This window comes from Squalius cephalus, assembly GCF_949319135.1.
Source record: "Squalius cephalus genome assembly, chromosome: 5".
In the NCBI taxonomy this organism is placed as follows: domain Eukaryota; kingdom Metazoa; phylum Chordata; class Actinopteri; order Cypriniformes; family Leuciscidae; genus Squalius; species Squalius cephalus.
Genome location: NC_137126.1, coordinates 45,658,342 through 45,680,805, shown reverse-complemented (window position 1 = coordinate 45,680,805; position 22,464 = coordinate 45,658,342). Strand labels below are relative to the sequence as shown.

The 22,464-nt window shown below is 35.1% G+C and overlaps 1 protein-coding gene across 2 annotated transcripts; it reads left to right on the top strand.

Moving 5' to 3' along the window:
• Positions 1–1,636: 1,636 nt before the first annotated feature.
• LOC307159229 (serine protease FAM111A-like) lies at positions 1,637–21,087 on the top strand. 2 transcript variants are annotated; one of them, XM_079872472.1, is made up of 8 exons: positions 1,657–1,684; positions 1,852–1,946; positions 2,319–2,406; positions 2,498–2,554; positions 6,883–6,966; positions 7,054–7,116; positions 7,349–7,402; positions 17,891–21,087. In XM_079872472.1, exons 3-8 carry the CDS (start codon positions 2,338–2,340, stop codon positions 19,802–19,804), a joined length of 2,241 nt encoding a protein of 746 aa, XP_079728598.1. In that variant the 5' UTR covers positions 1,657–1,684; positions 1,852–1,946; positions 2,319–2,337; the 3' UTR covers positions 19,805–21,087. The 2 variants fall into 2 exon arrangements, with proteins under 2 accessions (XP_079728599.1, XP_079728598.1); XM_079872473.1 differs by having other exon boundaries at positions 1,637–1,684; positions 1,852–2,406; positions 17,891–21,081.
• The last annotated feature ends 1,377 nt before the right edge of the window (positions 21,088–22,464 follow it).

Genomic DNA, 22,464 nt, shown 5'->3' with positions numbered 1-22,464 from the left:
TCCAAATAAGCCCAACTCATGATTGATTCACAAAATATAAAAAATATTTTATTTTAAAGAAGAAAAACATCAATATATTTATTCAGTGACAGTGAAGTATTAAAAAATTCCTTTTACTAATGTTTGATTAGAGCACTGGGAGTTCTGGAGCCTTAAATCGGCTTGACTCTGGAGTTATGCCCGGTCAAAGGTTATGGCAAGCCGTTTTAGCTTAAATTGTACCCAGCGTTACTCGTCGTATTGTAATTGTAATTCTTACTAACAATTCAATTGTAGAGCTCCGTAATTAAAAATGAATGGAAGTCAATGGAGACATATGACTAGTAAAAATTAATTTGTAGAGCTCTGTAATTGTAATTCTTAATAATTGAATTAGAGAGCTCTGTAATTGTAATTGCTACTAGTAAGAATTGAATTGTGGAGCTCTCTAATTGAATTCTTTGTTTCCATATGCAATGACTTCAGTTTTGTCTTTGTTTAACTGAAGAAAGTTTTGACACATCCAACTGTTGACTTCATCAATGCATTGGCACAAGGAGTCAATGGGGCTGTAATCGTTAGGCGATAGGGCTAAGTAGAGCTGTAAGAACCTTGCAAAAAGAGCAAAAAAGAACCTTTTTGTCTAAGGTCAAGCCCGTGTTTTACTCTCGTATTAATCCGGTACTGTCACGGTTCATGAATCCGCTGTCTCATTCTGGTGTGTTTGTGTGTGTCTGTGTGGGCGTGGTTACCCAATCCCGTGTTGATTATCTGCGCCAGCTGTAATCAATCCCCGTTCCCTTTATGTTCAGTAATCTTCATCTCATGTTGTCAGATGATCGTTGTGGCTTCCCCGGTGTCATGTCCTGTTCCTGTGTGGCTCTCTCTCGTCTCCTCGTGTGGATTACTCGTCATTGTGGATACTCGTCGTCGTTGTTCTTCACTCTGTCTGGATTGTTTATTGTTCCTGAGCACGCCGATCACCGCACGGCGCACGCCATCACCGGGTAGCCCATCAAAGTCCCTGCGTCACATCTCCACCTGAGTGTTTGTCTCCCCGACCTGTGTGTTCATCTGACCAGCATTAATAAACGCCTTTTACTTGCATTTGTATCCGTCTCTGTTTCATCACATCCTACAGAATAAAGAACCTTTAAGAAGTCCAAAAAATATAAAATAATTTTTTTAATAAATAACATGTGAAATAAAATAGATATTTATAATAATATGCCTACATTATTTCCTTATTTCATTATGATGGCTTTATTTATTTAAGCCTTTATTTAAGATTTTAAATAAAGATTGTATTATTTAACTTAGTAACTGTAATGATTATAAATAAATGATAGGCTATTTATTATCCATTTATTAATTTCTATTTCTATTATCTATTTATTAAATTCTATATTTATTTCTATTCTAATTATATTTATTATCAATATTTATACATTCGTTTATCTATTATCTGAATCTCTAATATTAGCCTACTGATGATCATGATCTCTTCAGCGCCCATCCCTGCCACTTTGTGCAGGTAAAGAGTGAGTGTTTCATCCTATTTTTTTACAGTCTATGGTTTCATCATAATTTCTAATAGCCTCCTTTCGATTCCCCAAGACTACTGGGCGTGGAAGGAAGAGCACGTACATATATCAGAGACCCGGACGGAAGTTAACCATACAGATACTCTTTTAACTTGGACAAGGTAGGCTACGTTTTCCTGATTTACATTTTAAACGGAAAAGTGATTCATATATCATTATTTGCAATATAACTATGTATTTGGCTACTAAATGTAGCAACTAATTTCTTGTTTTCTACGTAAAAATGCTTGGCTTTGATAGTAAATTAATCTTGTGCACCATCATCCAGGCACATTTCGTAGGTCTTCAGTGAGTTTCGATTCCGTAATACAGGACACCGGGCGTGGACGGATTGACGGATCGACATTAAGAGAAAGAAATAAAGTACGTAGGCCTACTAACACATTCATGCTTCAGACTAATTTAATTGTGCAACAATAAACTAGGTAACGTTAAACCTTTTCCAAACACAATATTAAATTATTACCGTAACGTTTCTATATCGATCGATCGATCGTTGGACGTTTTTGTCACAAAATTACTTTTAAGTCTCACCAAAGCAAAAATAAAAGACAAATGAGTTGACAGAAACATTTAATGTCAGCAGAAGGTTATCACAAGACTGTTTTAAGGTAATAGGCCTACTAATTTTAAGAATATAGTGACTATCACTAATTTTAAAGTTACATTGTTAAAATAACCAAGTTATGCAAGTTTAACATATTTCTCAGCTCTTTATCATTATCCTGTTCAAAGACACAGAACGGCCAAAAACATGCCTGAAGAACCACCCAAGAAAAAACTGAAGCAGAGAGACCTACTGAGTTTCTTTCAACAGAGTCCTGTAAGTGAATCTTCTCATTCTCTCTGCTTAGACACTGCGTTGGGTTTAGGCTTAGTTGGAATGGAAATGTCTTTGTCTCTTTCACAAAAAGCAGACTGCCAGAGTCAGTGAATCTGGGGAGACCTCACAAGCGAGTGACAATGTTCAGGTGAGGACATGATATTTGTTGCTCCTTTGTTTTATGGTTCTTTAGGCCAAAACAAAAAGCTATTGGTAACTGAGGGTTATCATTATCAACATTCAAATATAAAATCACCAATTATACTTAAAAAAAAAAAATACATAAATAAAAAATGTAATCAGTAGCTAAATCCAAATGTCACCAAATTAAAGTTTTCTTAAATTCTCAAAGCCACAAATAAAGAAAACATGATAGATAGAGCACTTAATATTTTTTTGTACAACAGCAAAATGTACAATGGCACTTTTAGAACAATTTTATCTTAGAACAAGAAAATAATGGGGAAATCACTGATCTACACTACCGTTCAAAAGTTTGGGGTCAGTAAGATTTTTAATGTTTTTATAAGAAGTATCTTCTGCTCACCAAGGCTGCAATTATTTGATTAAAAATACAAACAAAAACAGTAATATTGTGAAATATTATTCCAATTTAAAACAGCTGTTTTCTATTTTAATATATTTTAAACTGTAATTTATTTCTGTGATCAAAGCTGATTTTTCTGCATCATTCCTCCAGTCTTCAGTGTCACATAATCCTTCAGAAATCATTCTAATATGCTGATTTGATGCTCAAGAAATATTCATTATTATTATCAATGTTGAAAACAGTTGTGTACAATTTATTTTCAAAATTCTTTGATGAATATAAAGTTCAAAAGAACAGCATTTATTTAAAATAGAATATTTTCTAACATTATAAATGTCTTTACTGTAACTTTTGATCAGTTTAACTCATCCTTGATGAATAAAAGTATTAATTAATTTTATTTCTTTCCCCAAAAAATAAAATGAAAATTCTTACTGACCCCAAACTTTTGAACGGTAGTGTTTAATGTTACAAAAGCTTTAGATTTCAGATAAATGCTGTTCTTTTGAACTTTCTATTCATCAAAGAATTTTGAAAAAAAAATTGTACACAACTGTTTTCAACATTGATAATAATAATGAATGTTTTTTGAGCATCAAATCATCATATTAGAGTGATTTCTGAAGGATCATGTGACACTGAAGACTGGAGTAATGATGCTGAAAATTCAGCTTTGATCACAGGAATAAATTACAGTTTAAAATATATTCAAATAGAAAACAGCTGTTTTAAATTGGAATAATATTTCACAATATTACTGTTTTTGTTTGTATTTTTAATCAAATAAATGCAGCCTTGGTGAGCAGGAGATACTTCTTTTAAAAACATAAAAAATCTGACTGACCCCAAACTTTTGAACGGTAGTGTATATAGAATGACTGGATAGCTCACCACGTCATAAACAGTGAAGCCACCGCACCGCCATATTGGTATTCCATAGTGAGCTCACGCGACGCCCGTTCTATTGAATCAATAGGGAATTTTATGATTTGACTGAGAAAACATTGCCTAAGGAGACACCGTTTTAAAATCTAAAGTCTCCCCGTACATTCTTACAACGCAAACATCCTTAGCATTTAAATGGGTAGGCCTATTTGTTTAAAGTCGGAAATTTTTCCTGCTTATTAAAAAATAAAAAAACTGCAATTTCTTTGCAAAAGGAATAAAAAGCTGTACGAGAACACTAGTCAGCCTTCACTGAAGAGCTATCTTCACAAGTAAGAAAAACAGTTTGATACTATTAATTAAATAGTGAATGCTAAAGACCTATATTTTTGTGAATTGGTGAATATTCAGGTGAATATTGTTTCGTGGCCACAAATTAATAATAGGCCTACCTCAGCATGTTTTACTAATTTGTTCCCTCATTTTACTATATGGCCACGTTGTAATTCATTACATCAAAATGATGGATGGAATTAGTTAAACATGTTTATAGATCAGTTGTTTGTTCAAATAAAGAGTTTGATTAAGTAGGCTAGCCTACATGTTCAGGAAATACATAGGCTAATACAAATTGTATGGATTAATGTAAGTAACGGCAAACGGACTCTGCAAGAAGCTCTTTTGAAGCTGTCAAATCAAATGGTGTCACTATTGGACACTTAATTGTGATTACCGGTATTGCTGCTCTGAGGTCTAGTTGACTGAGGCTACTGTTGACTGTTTTATAGTTTTTTTTAAGAAGCATTACTCTTGCCTTGGAGAAAACAACATGGTAATAGTGACAACAATTGTGCATATAAATTACTACTTACAGGGCTTGAATTACAACCTGTGGGCAGTTTTTCTACATCCTTTTGTGAACGTCGTTTTACACTTGTATGCTGCACAGCGAGTGGCCAGGCTCTCCGTAGACGGGCTCTGACTGCCTGCTGGAAGTTTAGAACATCATGAGCTATCCAGTCATTATATAAATCAGTGGAGGAAATCCAGTTTTTTTCAGCAGTGGCAATGACACCGAGTTGGGATGGAAGCTGCATCAATGTTGTGAGCAGAATTGGCTTAGTCTGGTTATTAAATCCTTACTCCATTTGGAACTTTATCCCTTCCCATATGCTTTCTAACGTTGTTAATATAAATGTTCTTCTTAATTGTAATTATAACATTGACAAAATACCAGTCAAATTATCAGAATTTCATCGCCAGGCCTTTTTATCATGGTCCTTGATTTTTAAGCACAACTTTTCACCACAAGTATTATACATGGAATAATAAGGATATATATATAAGCTTAAATCATTGTTTTTGAAATATTGGTTTGATAATGGGATCACTGGCATTAAAGGAGAACTCCGGTCAATTTTAACATTGAGCTCATTTTTTTGTACATTTGGAGTGCTGTCAATACAGAGAACAACGACAAAAATCGGTAGTCGATTGCCAAGTTCACGCGCGTGAACTCGACAATCGATTACTTTGGACTTCAACCGAAAACAGGATGTAAACACAGGTATTTGCGCTGGCTTAAATAACATCATTTTTATACATATCTTTCACATCTACTGCAGTCAGATTCACTCGTGTTCACTCTGAAGGAATCACTCACATTTTCTGTGCACTTGTAATGACACATCAAGGATGTTAAGAGGTTAAAAGCAGGTTTAAAACTTGCCCCATTGAAGTCAACAGGGTGCAAATTTTAAAAAGAGGATAACATGGTGTAGGCAACACCGATTTTTGTCGTTGTTCTCTGTACTGACAGCACTCCAAATGTACAAAAAAATGAGCTCAATGTTAAAATTGACCGGAGTTCTCCTTTAACTCACACTTTTTCAAATTTAATTTTAAGCCAGAAGCTTTAGAAAAAACGTGGATCTTTTGTATAATTTTGGGGACTCCCGAGGCTACTTCATAAAGATGGTTGTGTCGTCAGCTGATTGCCTGATGAGAACTGGATGCCCAAACACCTCTAATGGAGCTATATTTGAGTTTTTAAGAAAGATAGAAAACAGCTCTGTGGTTATTATAAGGAGAAATGTGGATAAGGGGCAACCCTGTTGAACTCCACGTTTGATAGAGAATCGGGGTGATGCACCTCCTGATAAAGAAATTGAACTATTTGAATGTTCATAAAGAGATTCAATTATATTTATAAATTTATCTCCAAAATAAATGGGTGTTAAATTGAATCAAATGCCTTAAAAGAAATCAAGAAATAAAACAAAACCATCATCATCAATAATATGTCTATAATCTAAAATATCCAGAACTAAACAAATATTATTATGGACAGATCTTCCTTTCATAATACCTGATTGAGAGTCGCTTACAATTTTATGTAGGATTTTTTTCAATCTGCTAGCATAGACAGTGGTTACAATTTTGTAATCGGTGTTTAATAGAGTAATGGGCCTAAAATTATCTAAAATTTTGGAGTCCTTATCAGATTTAGGGATTAAAGTTATTACACCTTGTTTCATTGTAAGGGGGAATGTCATATTATCTGTCGCTTCTTTTTAACATGAGAGAGAAAGGATCTTTTAATAAACCCCAAAAGTGTTTATAGAAATTGGCTGTAAAACCATCGCTACCCAGAGATTTATTTACAGACAAGCTGTCTACAGCTTTATCCAACTCATCAGAATTAATATCGTCATCACATAACAGTACATACTCATCATCTATACAGGGAATCATATCTTTAATATTGCTGAAAAGGGATTCTGCGTCATCCGAGGAAAAGGTTGAGGAATATATTTTTTTATAGAAAGAGACAGCTTCCTTAGCAAAGTTTGGTCTGTAACTACATTGCCATTAATAAATTACAATTATTGCTAGCAAAAGAATAACAGAAGATTGTTTTAAGATAATACTAATATTAAGAATAATATGACTATTACTAGTTTTAAGGTAACATTGTTAAAATAACCAAGTGAGATTATTAAAGCAAGTTCTCATCTCATCATCGTTTGTCCTATTCAAAGATACACAGAACGGCCAAAAACAAGCCTAAAGTACCAGCCAATAAAAAGCAGAAGAAAAGAGACCATCAGAGTCCTGTAGGACAGGTGACTGTTATCCTTCTCATTCTCTCTGCTTACACACTGCTTTGGGTTTAGGCTTAGTTGTAATAGAAATGTTTTTGTCTCTTTCAGAAAAAGCAGACTGCCAGAGACAGTGATTCTGGGGAGACGTCACAAGCGAGTGACAATGTTCAGGTAAGGACATTATATTTGTTGCTTGTTTGTTTTATGGTGCTTAGGCCTACAAAACAAAAAGCTATTGGTAACTGAGGGTCATCATTATCAACATTCAAAGATAAAATCACCAATTATACTCTTAAAAAAATGTAATCAGTAGCTAAATCCAAATGTCACCAAATGAAAGTTTTTGAAATTCTCAAAGCCAAAAATAAAGAAAACATGATAGAAATGTTTTTGTCTCTTTCAGAAAAAGCAGACTGCCAGAGATGATCAATCTGAGGAGACGTCACATAATGCTCAGGTAAGGTCATGATTTGTGGCTTTTGTTTTATAGTGTTTTAAGCCTATGAATCAAAAAGCTTTTTTGTTAATTTCTCACTATCTACTGCACTACAGTGGCTGAGGGTTATCAAAATAAATATAAAACAATATAATATAAAAATCACCAATTACTTAATAAAATATATCCAGTATCTTAATCAAAACGTGTGAAAATTTATATGAAATATGACAGTTTTCTGAAATTCTCAAAGCCAGACATAAATAGAATAGCCACATTAGAGCACTTTAATGTGTTTTTTACAACAGCAAAACAATGCAACAATGGCAGTGTTATCTTATAACAAGAAGATAATGCTGAATTTCAGATTTTTATTAGCAGTGGCAATGACACTGAGTTGGGATGGAAGCTGCATCGATGATTTGAGCAGTGTTGTGAGAAAGGTATTGTTTGATTTGAAGTGAGGTGTTCATCTGAGAGCTGTGATCAAGAAGCATCTCATGTTGCCCTAGAAAGCAGGGTGCCTTTAGCCTAAACTTTCTTTGTCCATTTTGCAGGAAAGAATGGGTTCAATGTGATTAACTTTACTGACAGAAAGCTTTATTGGCTGCTGTCCCTTTAAGAGACAGACACATCTCGCACGCGCCTCATTCTCTCACAACTCTTTGCGTTCATTTAAGACTTTATTTCACGAATTTAAGTGAGTATGATTATGAATAATTTTTAAGTGAACTATACCTTTAACGGAAATGAACTGTTGGCATATTTGTTTCACATCAATAATGTCCAGTTTGTCCTGTTGGACATGGCACACAGCAATACTGTTAAAAAAAAGTTTTTTCCAAAAAAAAAAAAAAATCCCCACAAGGACAAGTATTTCAGATATTGCCCTCTTTGTGGGGACATTTTGTCACTATAACTGTTGATTTCTCCCTAGCTTACCGCATCTAGTTTCCTAGCATTATTGCCGCTTCACACAAGAGCCTCTCACAAGTTAGAAAGAAAAAACAAAGCCAATCAGTTGTGTGCGATGTGTGTTAAGCAGGCGGGACTCAGATATATTTACTGTTTGTGTACCATGAATTTTTCTCAGAACGCTTTTGTAAGAGATTTTAATCTAAATAAGATGTTTTCTGATTAAATAAAATAAGCCTAATACATAAAAACCACAAGACACAACCAGAAAACAGTGGTTTTATAAATATATTTTAAGTTTTGATTAAAAACTTATTGCTAGGGACATATCAGTGTCACTGGATATTGGTAGGGACAAGTCCCTAGCGTCCCTACTAAATTCTAAGCCCCTGATTGTGTGTTATTGTTTGTTCAAGCGCGAAAGAGGACCGTTTTCTGGCAAGCAGTCTGTGCGCACGATACTGGCGCACGTCTTTCTGTGTGTGTGTGTCAGGACATTCACAGGCAGGCTTTAAAAAGCATTTACATGAATGAGAGCGGGATCATATAATGTAACTAGGGCTGTCAAAAGATTAATCACGATTAATCGCATCCAAAATAAAAGTTTGTGTTTACATAATATATGTGTGTGTACTGTGTATAATTATTTTGTATATATAAATACACACACATTGTATATATTTAAGAAAAATGTTGATTTTTGTATAATTTATATATAAAAAAATTATATTTATATATAATATAAATTATATATAAATATATACAGTATATGTATGCAAATATTTCTTAAATACATACAAGCATGTGTGTGTATTTATATATACAAAATAATTATATACAGTACACACATATATTATGCAATTTATTTTGGATGCGATTAATCACGATTAATCTTTTGACAGCCCTAAATGTAACGCTACCCAAAGGATGACAAAAATTAACGAATGCTGCATTTTGCGTTAAATATTTTAACACGTTAAACTGGAAAAAAATAATCTCATGCGTTAACGCGTAAAAAAACGCAAAGTGAGCTCAACAGCGGATGTCAAGCTGATGAGAGAAAGTTACTACGCATAGTTAATAGCTGTCTGCCTTTTACCGTCGATGTGTGGCTGTCAGACTGCATATGAGATTTTACGGCGTTGATTCCCATTGTAGCTACCCAACTTAAATACCTTTTTACAAACGTCCTTCTTTATTTTGACCACCAACGGGCTGCAACCATGTTCTAAATTGTTTATCTTCCTTGCACTTTCCCAGTTTTCTGGTCTAGTCTTATTCCTGTTGTTCAAAATGACTCGCGTCACCTCCGCAACTTTGCTCCGGCCGGAGGCAATCACCAAACTGGTTCCGTGTGTTCATCACACTAACGTACATATTTTGCGACAGCAAATAAAAATTATTAATTATGAAGGCTATATTCAAATAAATTGATAATATAAATTTTTCTTCAAAACGATAAAAATTAAAGTATGCCTGTAGTAATAATAAAGTAATGCCTGTAGGATAACAATTTAATGCTTTTTAATTCCATTTAAGGCCTTAATTATCGCAAAATTCATTTAATGAATTTTAATGCTTTTTAATGCCCCGTTAACCCAGCAAAATAGTTAATTTTAGCAGATTTTACAGCATTCTGATAATAAGCATTCTGTAATATTTTGTATGAAACCAGTAACTTATCCTTCTTCCACCTATGCTCTGCTCTCTTAAAGGGCATCTTGCAGGTTAGAGTACCCAGTAAGCCAATGTATAGAAAAATAACATAGGAACTATATTTAAATATAAACATATACTTATAAAACGCTATTTAGGCTTCTGGAGTCGTTTTTGTGACCACAACGATGATTAATTGAAATACAATAACCAGCGAAAACACACTGAATCACGACCGCTCCAACTGAATACCAACCTACTCTGCACTGAGCGAACACAGAGCCGGCAAACGACTCCCTCTCGTGACGTAATATGACGCGATGGTAAAAAAAAAGCGTTTTTTCAACACGGTCAAGGAAACTGTCACGTTTTCTACTAAATTTGTGCCCTTATGTCTTGCAAAACAATTTTTAATCCTGCATTTACTTTTCATATGGTATTTTCATACAAGGTTATATTCATTTTGAAAAAAGATGCCCTTTAAAAGCACATCTCAAATCACATGTATACCCATTTAACCAAGGATCAGATTTCGTTTTACCACTCTTAGCCCTTAACGGGCTATAGAGTTCAGGATAGAGGAGCATGTAGAATTTAAAGGCAGGGTAGGCAGGTTTTTTCTAAAAAACTTTTTCCCAAATTTGTTTAAACTGTCTTTATATACCAATACATAATTAAAATGTAAGTACTCTGAAAAGGAGTCTGTAGTCCTCTCAGGGCTGCAATAAACACAGCTACTTATTTCCATTTGGAACGAATGAAATGACTATCACTCTCCCTCGCTACCATGGCTACCACCCCTGCTGCTACAGGAGCTGCCCACATGCGCGCACCCGTTTGACTCGAGGAGGGGCACAGAAGCTTGGAAGAATCACAATTATGGCAGAGAAAGAGCAGTCAAAATTCCCAGTACCTGCATATACAGTCAGCCAAGGCAAAAAAAGGAAGACAGTATTCGAAAAGGCTATGACCAAAAAGTCTTTGGATAAAGCAAGAAGTCAGACGAGAGTCAATATCGGCGTGGCTTTCCAGCGGTAGCGACAACTGAGGGACCTCGAGGGTCATAATGATGAAGTTAGGTATTTTATTACATGTGATTCTGACATGATGTCACTACATGCACTGCGCTCCTCTCCGCTCGGTGCTGGCAAACGCTTCCTCCAGCTGAGCGGTCGGCATCGCGTTCATGTGTTTTGGGGGCGTGGCTTTGGAAGGAGCCCAGAAGGGAGGGGGTGGGAGTGAATGGAATAAGTATGTGTTTATTGCAGACCTGAGAGGACTACAGACACTCGATTTTTATACTCTCTTTTTCAGAGTACTTACATTTTAATTATGTATTGGTTTATAAAGACAGTTTAAACTAATTTGGGAAAAAGTTTTTTAGAAAGAACCTGCCTACCCTGCCTTTAATATATCAAAGGCAGCATTTACATCACAAGATCCATCAATAACAATGGATCTACAATGCCTCTCTCTCTCTCTCTCTCTATACACTACAGGCCAAAAGTTTGGACACATTACTATTTTTAATGTTTTTGAAAAAAGTTTCTTCTGCTCATCAAGCCTGCATTTATTTGATCAAAAATACAGAAAAAATGTAATATTGTGAAATATTAAAATGATTGGTTTTCAATTTATTATACTTTAATTATAATTTATTTCTGTGATGCAAATCTGAATTTTCAGGATCATTACTCCAGTCTACATGATCCTTTAGAAATCATTCTCATATTCAATTCAATTCAATTCAAATTTATTTGTATAGCGCTTTTCACAATACATATTGTTTCAAAGCAGCTTTACAGAAAGTGCATCACAGAAATGTACATAGAGAAATACAGTTAGTTAATCATGTATTGATTTGGGGCATAAACATCGCCAGCGTCGAGTCGTCTCTTCACAGGCGCCGAGTCGTCTCTGCACGGGTGTTGGAGAATCTGTAGTTTCCATGAGAGGCTGGATACAAACTGGAGCTGACGATCTGTATTTACCTCGGGACTAGTGTCCCGAGATAACAACAGAAAAGCATATGGGAAATAATTAGCGTAGCTGCTGTTCATAATATTAATGCATTCAATCTGATTCAACTGTAGTATAAAATGTAAGTATTATGTGAATGCTTGGCTAAAGAGATGCGTCTTTAATCTAGTTTTAAACTGGGACAGCGAGTCTGAGCCTCGAACAATATCAGGAAGGCCATTCCAGAGTTTAGGAGCTAAATGTGAAAACGCTCTCCCTCCTTTAGTGGACTTTGATATCCTAGGAATGACCAGAAGCCTCGAATTTAGTGATCTTAAAGAGCGCGATGGATTGTAGGGCGATAGAAGTTCCGTTAAATACACGGGAGCTAAGCCGTTTAGGGCTTTATAAGTCAGTAGCAATACTTTGTAATTGATACGGAACTTTATAGGTAACCAATGTAGAGAAGACAGAATTGGTGTTATATGATCGTATTTTCTTGATCTAGTAAGAACTCTAGCGGCTGCATTTTGGACTAACTGTAGCTTGTTTATTGAGGATGCAGGACAACCAGCTAATAAAGCATTACAGTAATCTAGTCTCGAGGTCATGAATGCATGAACTAACTTTTCTGCATCAGAAACAGATAGCATATTACGTAGCTTAGCAATGTTTCTAAGGTGGAAAAAGGCTGTTCTTGTAACATATGAAATATGATTTTCAAAAGACAGGTTGCGGTCTAATATAACACCCAGGTCTTTTACTGTAGAGGATAAAGTAACAGGATACCCTTCAAAATTAAAGTTGTATTGTAAGAGGTTTTGTGGGCAGTTTTTTGGACTAATAAATAATACCTCCGTTTTATCTGAATTTAATAGCAGAAAATTACATGTCATCCAGTAATATGATGATTCATTATCAAAGTTGGAAACAGTTCTGCTGCTTAATATTTTTTCATAACCTGTGATACTTTTTTAGGATACTTTGATGAATAAAAAGTAAAAAAAATAAGCAAATGTTTTAAAAATAGAAATCTTTTGTAACAACAATATACACTACTGGTCAGTAATTTGGGGTCAGTAATTTTTTTCTTTCTGTTTTTGAAATAAATCAATACTTTTATTCAGCAAGGATGTGTTAAATTGATAAAAAGTGATAGTAAAGAAGATTTATATTATTAGAAAATATTTTTTTTATTTTGAATAAATGCAGTTCTTTTTAACCTTTTATTCATCAAATATATTAGGCAGCAAAACCGTTTCCAACACTCATAATAAATCAGAATATTAGAATGATTTCTAAAGGATCATGTGATTGACTGGATGTCACATGTGACACTGAAGACTGGAGTAATGATCCTGAAAATTCAGCTTTGCATCACAGAAATAAATGATAATTTAAACAAGTATAATAAATTGATTAACCAATTATTTTAATTTGTAATAATATATCACAATATTACATTTTTTTCTGTGTTTTTGATCAAATAAATGCAGGCTTGATGAGCAGAAGAAACTTCTTTCAAAAACATTAAAAATAGTAATGTGTCCAAACTTTTGGCCTGTAGTGTATATATATATGAGAGAGAGAGAGAGAGAGAGAGAGAGAGAGAGAGAGATAACAACCTCTAAATGTTCGGATAAATGAAAATGCTCTCCCTTTTTCCACACATTCTCTGTTCTCTGTGGTTCCTCCTACAAGCGCAGCATGTCAAGAGCAAAATGGGTTAAGACATGATTTTTTTAGGCAGTAAATAACACAAATACTAGTAAACTGACAGCCACAAACCTTAGTAAATCATGTTGTATGATTCATTTAAATACTCTCCTCCCATAAATTTTACATCTGAAAGGAAAACTACAAATGCATATACAATAATATCCAAATAACTGTCCACACCTTTTCAGCGCTAATTTCTCACTATGTATCTTCAGTAAATCCTGACAGTAGTTTTTTTTTAATGCAAACTGGTAGTAAATCAAGCCCTATGAGTGTAAATAAATATAATATTTTGATTTGCCATTTCATGATCCCTTTAATTCAGTATGGATTAATAAAGTGGGCAAAGTGACAAATGAAACGTACCAGCTGCAGCGCCTACCTCACTTTTTGAGGCCTTCTCTTCCTTAATAACTCTTCCTGTTTCTGACGTGATTGAATCACAGAACAAAGGCACCAGAGAAAATTACTCACTGCAATTGACTAAAGAGCTCTTGTAGCTTTAATAAGCATTAGTCTATATTTAATCTATAATTTATGCTGTGCAGACTGTTTGATAACTTCATTCAATTTTTGTATTTTTACTACATGTTAGACAGGAAGGGCACAGGTAAATGTGACATTTATTATGGGTTTATGTGAGGATTGTTTGTTGAGTTCACGTAAATTAAAGTTTTATTTTTATTCAGACATCAATAGCTGTATTAGTATCGGTGAGACTGGCCTTTATGTTGTCTCTACATTCATATGTAGATTAACTGTGAAATTATTACATTATGAAATATATAAACTAATATAAACCTATACAAATTTAAGTGTTTTTAATTGCAGAAAAAATGTGAGATTAATCAAGTTAATTTTTTTAATCGATTGACAGGACTAATATATATATATATATATATATATATATATAATATCCGTGGTTAGTCATGGGTCGTGTATGGCATTAAAAAAGAAAAAAATGGCATTAAAAAGCATTACATTTAAAATGAAGATCCCTGCAGAAACCCTGATAATGGGAATTAAAAAGTATTGTTTAATACGATAAATTCTGTACCAAATCCGTCCGGTGCCGGTTCTGCTCTTCCTGCTACAAAATTTAAGCATGCCATTGTAGAGCCCCTCTTGAAAAAATCGAATTTAGATCCGAGTGTTTTTCTAACCAGCATCCCATTTCTAAATTACCTTCTTTTTTTTTCTAAGGTCTTAGAAAAGGCCATTTTAAATCAATTACAGGCTTTTCTTAGCCTGGAAATCCAGACCTCGGATACAAGGGCATATTTAATGAACATCATTACTCGACGCCAGAGTAACTCGCTGAGCAAATTCAACTTGTGCTCTCGTGAGAAAATTACATTCTAACTTCAGTTGACTTTGGTGACTCTGTGATTTTGATTTTATTAGATCTAAGGGCAGCATTTGATACTATTGATCACAACATTCTTATTACTCATTTAGAAAGACTGTGGGTATTCAAGGCACGGCCCTTGAGTGGTTTAGATCTTATTTTCTTTTTCTTATAGGCCCTTTTCAGTTAATATCAGTTAAGTTTGTTAAGAATCTGGGGGTTCAGTTCAATGTCTCTCTGAAATTTGATAAACAGATCAACTCCCAATCCCAATTCTCTGTCTTACCCTTTCCCCTTAGTTTTGCACTCTTACGTGAACATGCAAAACTAAGGGGAAGGGGTAAGACAGAGAATTGGTCTTGTTTCTTTCACTTGAGACAGTAAAGCCGTTTTTATCACCTAGCGATCTTGAAAAGCTTATCCATGCCTTTATTTCTGTACGATTGGACTATTGTAATTCCTTGTATGTAGGTGTGAGCCAATCACTGTTAACTCACTCGCAGTTGGTGCAGAATGCTGCTGCTAGATTGCTGATGGGTGTTCGTAAACACCAGCATATAACACCGATCTTTACATTGGCTTCACTACAGGGTTGATTTTAAATGACTTATTTTAGTATATAAAGTCTTACACAATCTGGCTCCCTCTTATTTAGATTATCTTTTGCATTTACATAAACCTCAAAGGATTCTAAGGTCATCGAACCGGATGTTTCTTGACGTCCCAAGGAATAACTAGATTACAAACTAGTGGTGACCGGGCATTTTCAGTGGAGGCTTCAAAACGTTGGAATAGTTTGCCTTTAGATCTTAGATTATTACCCACATTGGGTTCTTTTAAAAGAAACTTGAAATTGTATTTGCTAGAGTTAGCCTTTGGCTCAACACATTGAGTAAACAAAGCGGGTCTCGTTCTTCGCTATGATGTTTGTTGATGTTTATTTATTTATTTCTCTCTTTCCTTCTCTGCTATTGGTCTCCCTTTCATTAGTTATTATTGTACAGCACATTGGTCAACCTTGTGTTGTTTTAAGTGTGCTCTATAAATAAACAAACAAACATACTTCAAGTTTCATACCTCAAAGTTAAATTCCCAGTTTTAATTCAAGTTTTTGTTTTCCACCCTTTTGAAACAGCTGGATTTGAAATTGCCATTCATGATGTCACGATTTTTAACCGAACACACATCTCCAACCAGTGGCGTCATTTTGTTTTCAAAAAGTGGGTGGGACAGAGGTGTGTGTGTGTAGGGGGAGGTTTGCTGTTAATGCTAAATCAGATATATGTACAATATTTGTGTACAATAATAATTATTTTTTTTAAATAACATTTTGTCCAGAAATCAATTTCATTTGGGTTGGGTGGTGAGAATTTTCACGTGAATAAATGCATAAATATTTTTCTCATCAAAACCGAATATGTTCATCAGTGGTTGCATATCAAGCAGGGAGAAATGTTTGTGTGCATTTTGTTTTGTGATTTCAACGGAACGAATAGAGAGTTAAGCGATAGATTGAAGCGGCCGTCCGAGTGAAGACTGTGCACGAGCCACAAGAGACACAGTATCCGCACCACTGATAGTAGAAGCAATGAGCACTCAGCATCTTGATTTAAAAAAAAAAAAACACATTTCAGCGCTAGAACGCCTCTTATTTAACAAATGAACTAAATGAATGCCCTGTTAGTTAACTGGAGATGTTTTATTTATTTGTATTGGGTACATCCGTGCTGCGAGATGTTTCAAAAAGTGGTAGGGACAATATCGACCCTGGTGAAAAGTGGTGGGGACGCTTATGTCTCCAACCCAAACCCACACGGGTCCTGAAAAGTGAAGCCAAATTGTCTTGATCGCCCCCAGGTGGCTGGATGCATTATAGGTCATAAACCCCGCCCTCTTTATGCAAACTAAACAATCAAATTACACTTCAAATTATTTTTTTCAAAGATGGTTTCTGTCATATTAGGAAGTTTTTTTTTTTTTTTTTTAATCACGCTGCTGTTAGTTCAAGAGTTTGTTCTTTAAATAAGTTTGGTTTTAGTTAGTTATTTGGTGCTATGAAAACGTGGATGTGACGTCATGATTGACAGCTTCTCTGAGTGAAGTAGTCCTTGGGGCCTACTGTCCGGGACCTTGATATCGCGGCTCCACTTTGCACTCACTACTGTGCAGACTAGAGACTCAAGATGTCAGCGTCATATTGGGACACTGGCGGCTTCACTGAATACAATAGAAGAGAGTGAAGTTGCGTCATCCATCTTTTTTTACAGTCTATGCTCCAACCCTGCTCTGTGACGTGTCAACAGTCGCTTTGGCCAGGTGGTATACTGTATATAGCTTAGGGGGCGGGACGCTTTAGATTCTAGAGAGCATTTGATTGGACAGAAGGATGTGATGAGAAGCTGAAGTCCGTGGTGATGTCATCTGTGATCCATTTTTCATTTTTCATAACTTTAAGGCTAACACATTCATACTAAAAGCTAAAAAAAATATATTTTTTGGCCTTTGATTTTAATCTGACTCAAGCCATCTAGTGCAACAAAACACACACGATACATGCTGTAAAGGAGTGTGTGCGGTGTGATAAACTTTGCCAATCACAGTAGTGGACATTTACTTGTGTTTCTGAATGCAAGGATCTAACCTCCAGAAACATAATATAAAGATCTGAAAATGCATTTCATGACCCCTTTAAAATAATTCATCAAATCTGTGTGGATCTTCTCTGCTTATAACATTTGACCAAAATAAACCTTAATGATATATATATCCCCAGCTTTGGACATAGTTCTTCTCAGAAAGGAGTTCTGAGTTTACTTCTGATGGTTTGTGTATATATAAAGTCATTGTTTGACAAGGGTTGGGGTAAATACTAAAATTATTTGAACATATATATATATTTTTTTTTTTTACAGAATGCTGAAGGAAAAACCCACACTTTCCAGTTCCATATCAAAGATGAAAGAAGGAAATATGATGTTGTATGTGATGCATCCCAAACTGTATTTGGAGCACTTAATAAGAATAAGAAATTTAAAAATCAGAAAAAGGAGGGGAAAGAAATAATAATCCGAAGATTCAAAGCACAAAACCATGAAGCAGCTGTGAAGACAGATTTCCCATGCTGTCTTATTGAAGAGAATGAGACCTTACAAATAAACTTCTACAAAGATGAAAATAGTGCATCTAACCAGGAAACCAGGAAAAACCAGGAAACAACTGCAGATACCGACCCTAAAAGCCTAGTCACCTTTTACATCAGAACGAGAGGGAAGACAAAGAAAACAATAATGAAGAGCAGTAATTTTTTGAAGAACAGCATTGACTATGTTTGTGTATTTGCACACAAAGGAGACACTTTTGAAGACGCTCTTCGGCTTGATGGCAGATTTATTGATGACATCTTTGAAGATGACTGTAATCTCATTGATGATGACAAAACTATCTATTTAATACATTCAGAATTAAATCATTGTGATGGCAAGACATTCGTGTTAGAGTTAAAAAAGCCACAAGCGCCTGTACTTGGTGACAAGACTGATGGTGAGTCTGTTAAACACAGCCAACAGCCTAAAAACACCAAACAAAAAACAATTCAAGAGGAAAAGACAAACGGCACAGATCCTTCAACTGAAGGGAATGCAACTCAGAATACTTCTGGAAATACTTCTGGAAATTCTTCTGGTGATTCTGGAAATTCATTCTTTACTGACATTCAGAACATTCTGCGGACTCTGTGTGAAGATGTATTGAATCAGCTAAAACAGCGAAAGAACCCCAAGGTTCAAGAGTTCTTCCAAAAAGAGTATGATAAAGGTGTTGATGAGTGTTTCACTTTGGTGAACAAAGTGAGGAAAGTCATGGAGCTGTCTGACTCTGTGTGTGTGATAGTAATTAATGGTTCTCCCAGAGGAACCGGCTTCTTACTCTTTCACAGATTCATCCTCACTAATGCTCATGTTGTTAAGAAGTTTTTGGATCCCAAACCAGAGGTTTCTCACACACATAAGCTTTCAGTGCCTCTGACAGCTATGTTCAATTATGAAGTTGTCGGATCTGAGACAGTAAATCTCCAAGCAAAGAGTGACCTTATTGCTTACAGATATGAAAAAGATGAGAAGCTCAGGTGCCATGATTATGCTCTTCTTGAATTGGAAGCTGCTAATAACTGCACTGAATTGGAAGCTGCTCTTAATAACTGCACTGAATTGCTCACTTGTTATAAGCATGGCCCTTCTCCTAACAGTGGTGGGATCTACATTGTGGGACACCCGGATTCGGATTGTGCGGTTAAAAAGATGGACCCCTGCTTCATCATTGGAGAAGAGAATCGACTACAGAGTATAAACAAACACAGATCTGAGAATATTTCCTGTCCATATGTATCATGGCAAAGTTGGCCAAAGCTATACAAGAACCAGATAACTTATAACTCTAGTTTACTTCATGGATCTTCTGGCTCCCCGGTGTTTGATGCACACGGCAATCTGATTGGCATGCACACTGGTGGCTTTGATTACAAAGAAGGTGAAAGAACTAGAAGTGTTATAGAGTTTTCATATTCCATGCAGTCCATCATGGAAAGCATTATCACACAGGTCAAGACAAGAAGTGACATCATAAAATTACTAAAAGATGAAAAATTTAAACATATACAAGAAAATTTTGACCTTGGGGAAATTGAGGATACATACGGAGCACACATGCCCGTCGAGGAAGAACTGCAGACTGAAGTCGAGGAAGAACTGCAGACTGAAGTCGAGGAAGAACTGCAGACTGAAGTCGAGGAAGAACTGCAGACTGAAGTCGAGGAAATGGAAGTAAACTGAAGGGACACCTGAGCCTTGTCTCCTGATTGAAGACCCACTAATCCATCAGGAAAAATATTTGACAGAGATTTGTCAATCCCATATTTCCATGTATTCAAGATGGAAGATTTATGTTTTTTTAATAACTTTTTTAATAAGGTCATTTGATGTGATTCTGCGTGATCAGCGTAAAGATTTACTGGAAATAAAGCACAAGAGAACGCAGAAAGGTTCTTCAGAGCTGAATATGATAAAAGTGTTCCCCGTCCTCATGTCTACATGGACATTTCTTTGCGAGGAAGTTGCTTTATCAGAGATTTTTCAGTATCATTATAGGTTTTACTTTTCATATCATTTGTTGAGATGATTGCATGTTCAACAGCAGAAGTGTCTCTTATTTTAAAGTCAAGTAACCCACAGCAGGTGATTGTGGGACTGACGTGTCAAGAGAGATGAACAGTGAAAATGATTTATTCATTTGAGGCCAAAAATACAGTTATAGGCCATTATTTTCTTTAATTGCTCATATATGCTTGTGTATTCATATTTCCATACTCATTTAACAAATCATTAACTCATAAATTCTATAAATCCATTTTATATATTTTTTTAACTTTACATTTATGTTTTATACTGATTTTACATTGACTTCATCTTAATGTTTTACTTGTTGTAAGAGATCATGTTTAAGCTTCACTGTAATCAGCTTTGAATCACACAAATACGGTACGTCAAAACTATCGATGACAGAACCGTTCTAATAAGAGACAACAATACAAAGCTACAATCAAATATGTATCTTCACCACAATAAATACATTTAGAATGAGATCTTTAAGTTTATTTGAGGGCATTTCCCTCATATCTTTGTGTATTCATGCTGACTTTAGATGTAAATTGCAGCAAATAAAACCAAAGCTTTCGATTACACTTACATTTATTATTTTAACACTTTTTTTTATTTTAACTCTTACATTTTACCTTACACTGGTGGTGGTTGAGGAGATTTCCCCCTTCTATGTAAAGCGATTTGAGTGCCGAGAAAAAGCGCTAAATAAATGTAAAATTATTTTTATTATTTCATTAGTGTGTGTGCCTTGTGTGATTCAAAGTGTTGTTTTTAGTGTTTATCATGTTGAGAAGCTTTGGGGATCTTCAGTTTGTTAGATCTGGATAATTTTGTGAATGTCCTGTAAGAAATGTAATCAGAATTATTAATAAAAAAAAAACACTTTTAGTGTATAATTGTGAAACAAAAACCTTCATTGCTCATGCTAATTACAATAAAGACTCAATGAAAAGGTTTGATGAGTGTTGACATGTTTCTTATGGAAACCAGATATTAAGGGGTTGAAATGGATTAAAAGCCACAAAATTCCTTTTTGATTTGATTTTTATCTTTAAAATCTACAGAAGTTGTGATAGTTTTTTCTTTACTATTGTGACGTATATCTGAGTGAAACGGCTTCTTGAACGAGTAGTATGGTTGTGGTTTGCTATTGGTGGATCTCATGTGAGTGACAGGTTGCTCCGCCCTGATGCCAGTAAACGCATCATCAGAGAAGGAAAGAGATGTCGGGAAGGGAAATTATTTTTATTAAATATTACAAGGCACATGAAAAAATTATGTGCATGGATAAATCGTTTATAATAAACTGCAATATTCCGTAAAAAAGTAAGATGTCAATTTTGATTTCATGGTGACTTTAAAGACACTTTAGATCACAGAATTGATCTATTTAGTGACTTGAATCTTCTATGATGAGATCATTCAGTCACTAAAATAAAACATTTTGGTAGCACTTTAGAATACTGTTCCATCATTAATGAATAACAACACAGGAACAAATGAGTAATGCAGTTATTACCACTTTTAACTGTTAAAGCTACACTGTGTGATTTTTACCCCCATCTAGCGGTGAAATTGTATATGACTACCCAGTGAATATCAGTTTCTGTTCCTCTCAATTCCGAGGGCGTTTTAACTCCTACGGTGGCCGTATTATTCCAAGATTAACATGGCTTCCAGTTATCGACTTCGTCCATGACAATAATAAACAATACGTCTAAAATGAATAAAACTACAGGACAGATGTCAGGAGGTAAACGTCACCCTTGGAATCGGCTATCCCAGCATAATCAGATTAGGCTAACGTTACAATGTGTACAAAGTAAAAGCAATTAAAAATAACTAAAATTTACAGTGTCCTTTTTTTTATATAGCTTAAAAAATTGCGCCTTTAAAACTATTCATCACAACTCTTCCTGCTCAGCTACTGTTCGGACACTCTTGCTTACTGCTCCGCGCTTTGCTCTATCGCTTTTACATTTTATCTCCTATATTTTATATTTTATTTCCTTTTATCATCTAATTTTAACTTCAGCAAACAGCACAGTGCTCAGACAACAAAGTTTGGATTACTACAAAAACGCAGAATTATTTTACCCGACCAGCTTACATTCCAGGAAAGGAAAACACAACTGCCTACATTCATACGGATAAGAGAGAAAATGCCTCTTCAGGTTCAAGAATCTACTTGCTGCACCAACTGCCACAGACTTTTACAAAGGATTGCAGTTCTCGAAATAAAGTTACTTACGGGACCACCAAACCAGACGGAGCACACAACAGAGCTTCGTCATGGACACCCTCAGCATACCGGTGAGTCCCATGAAACTAGT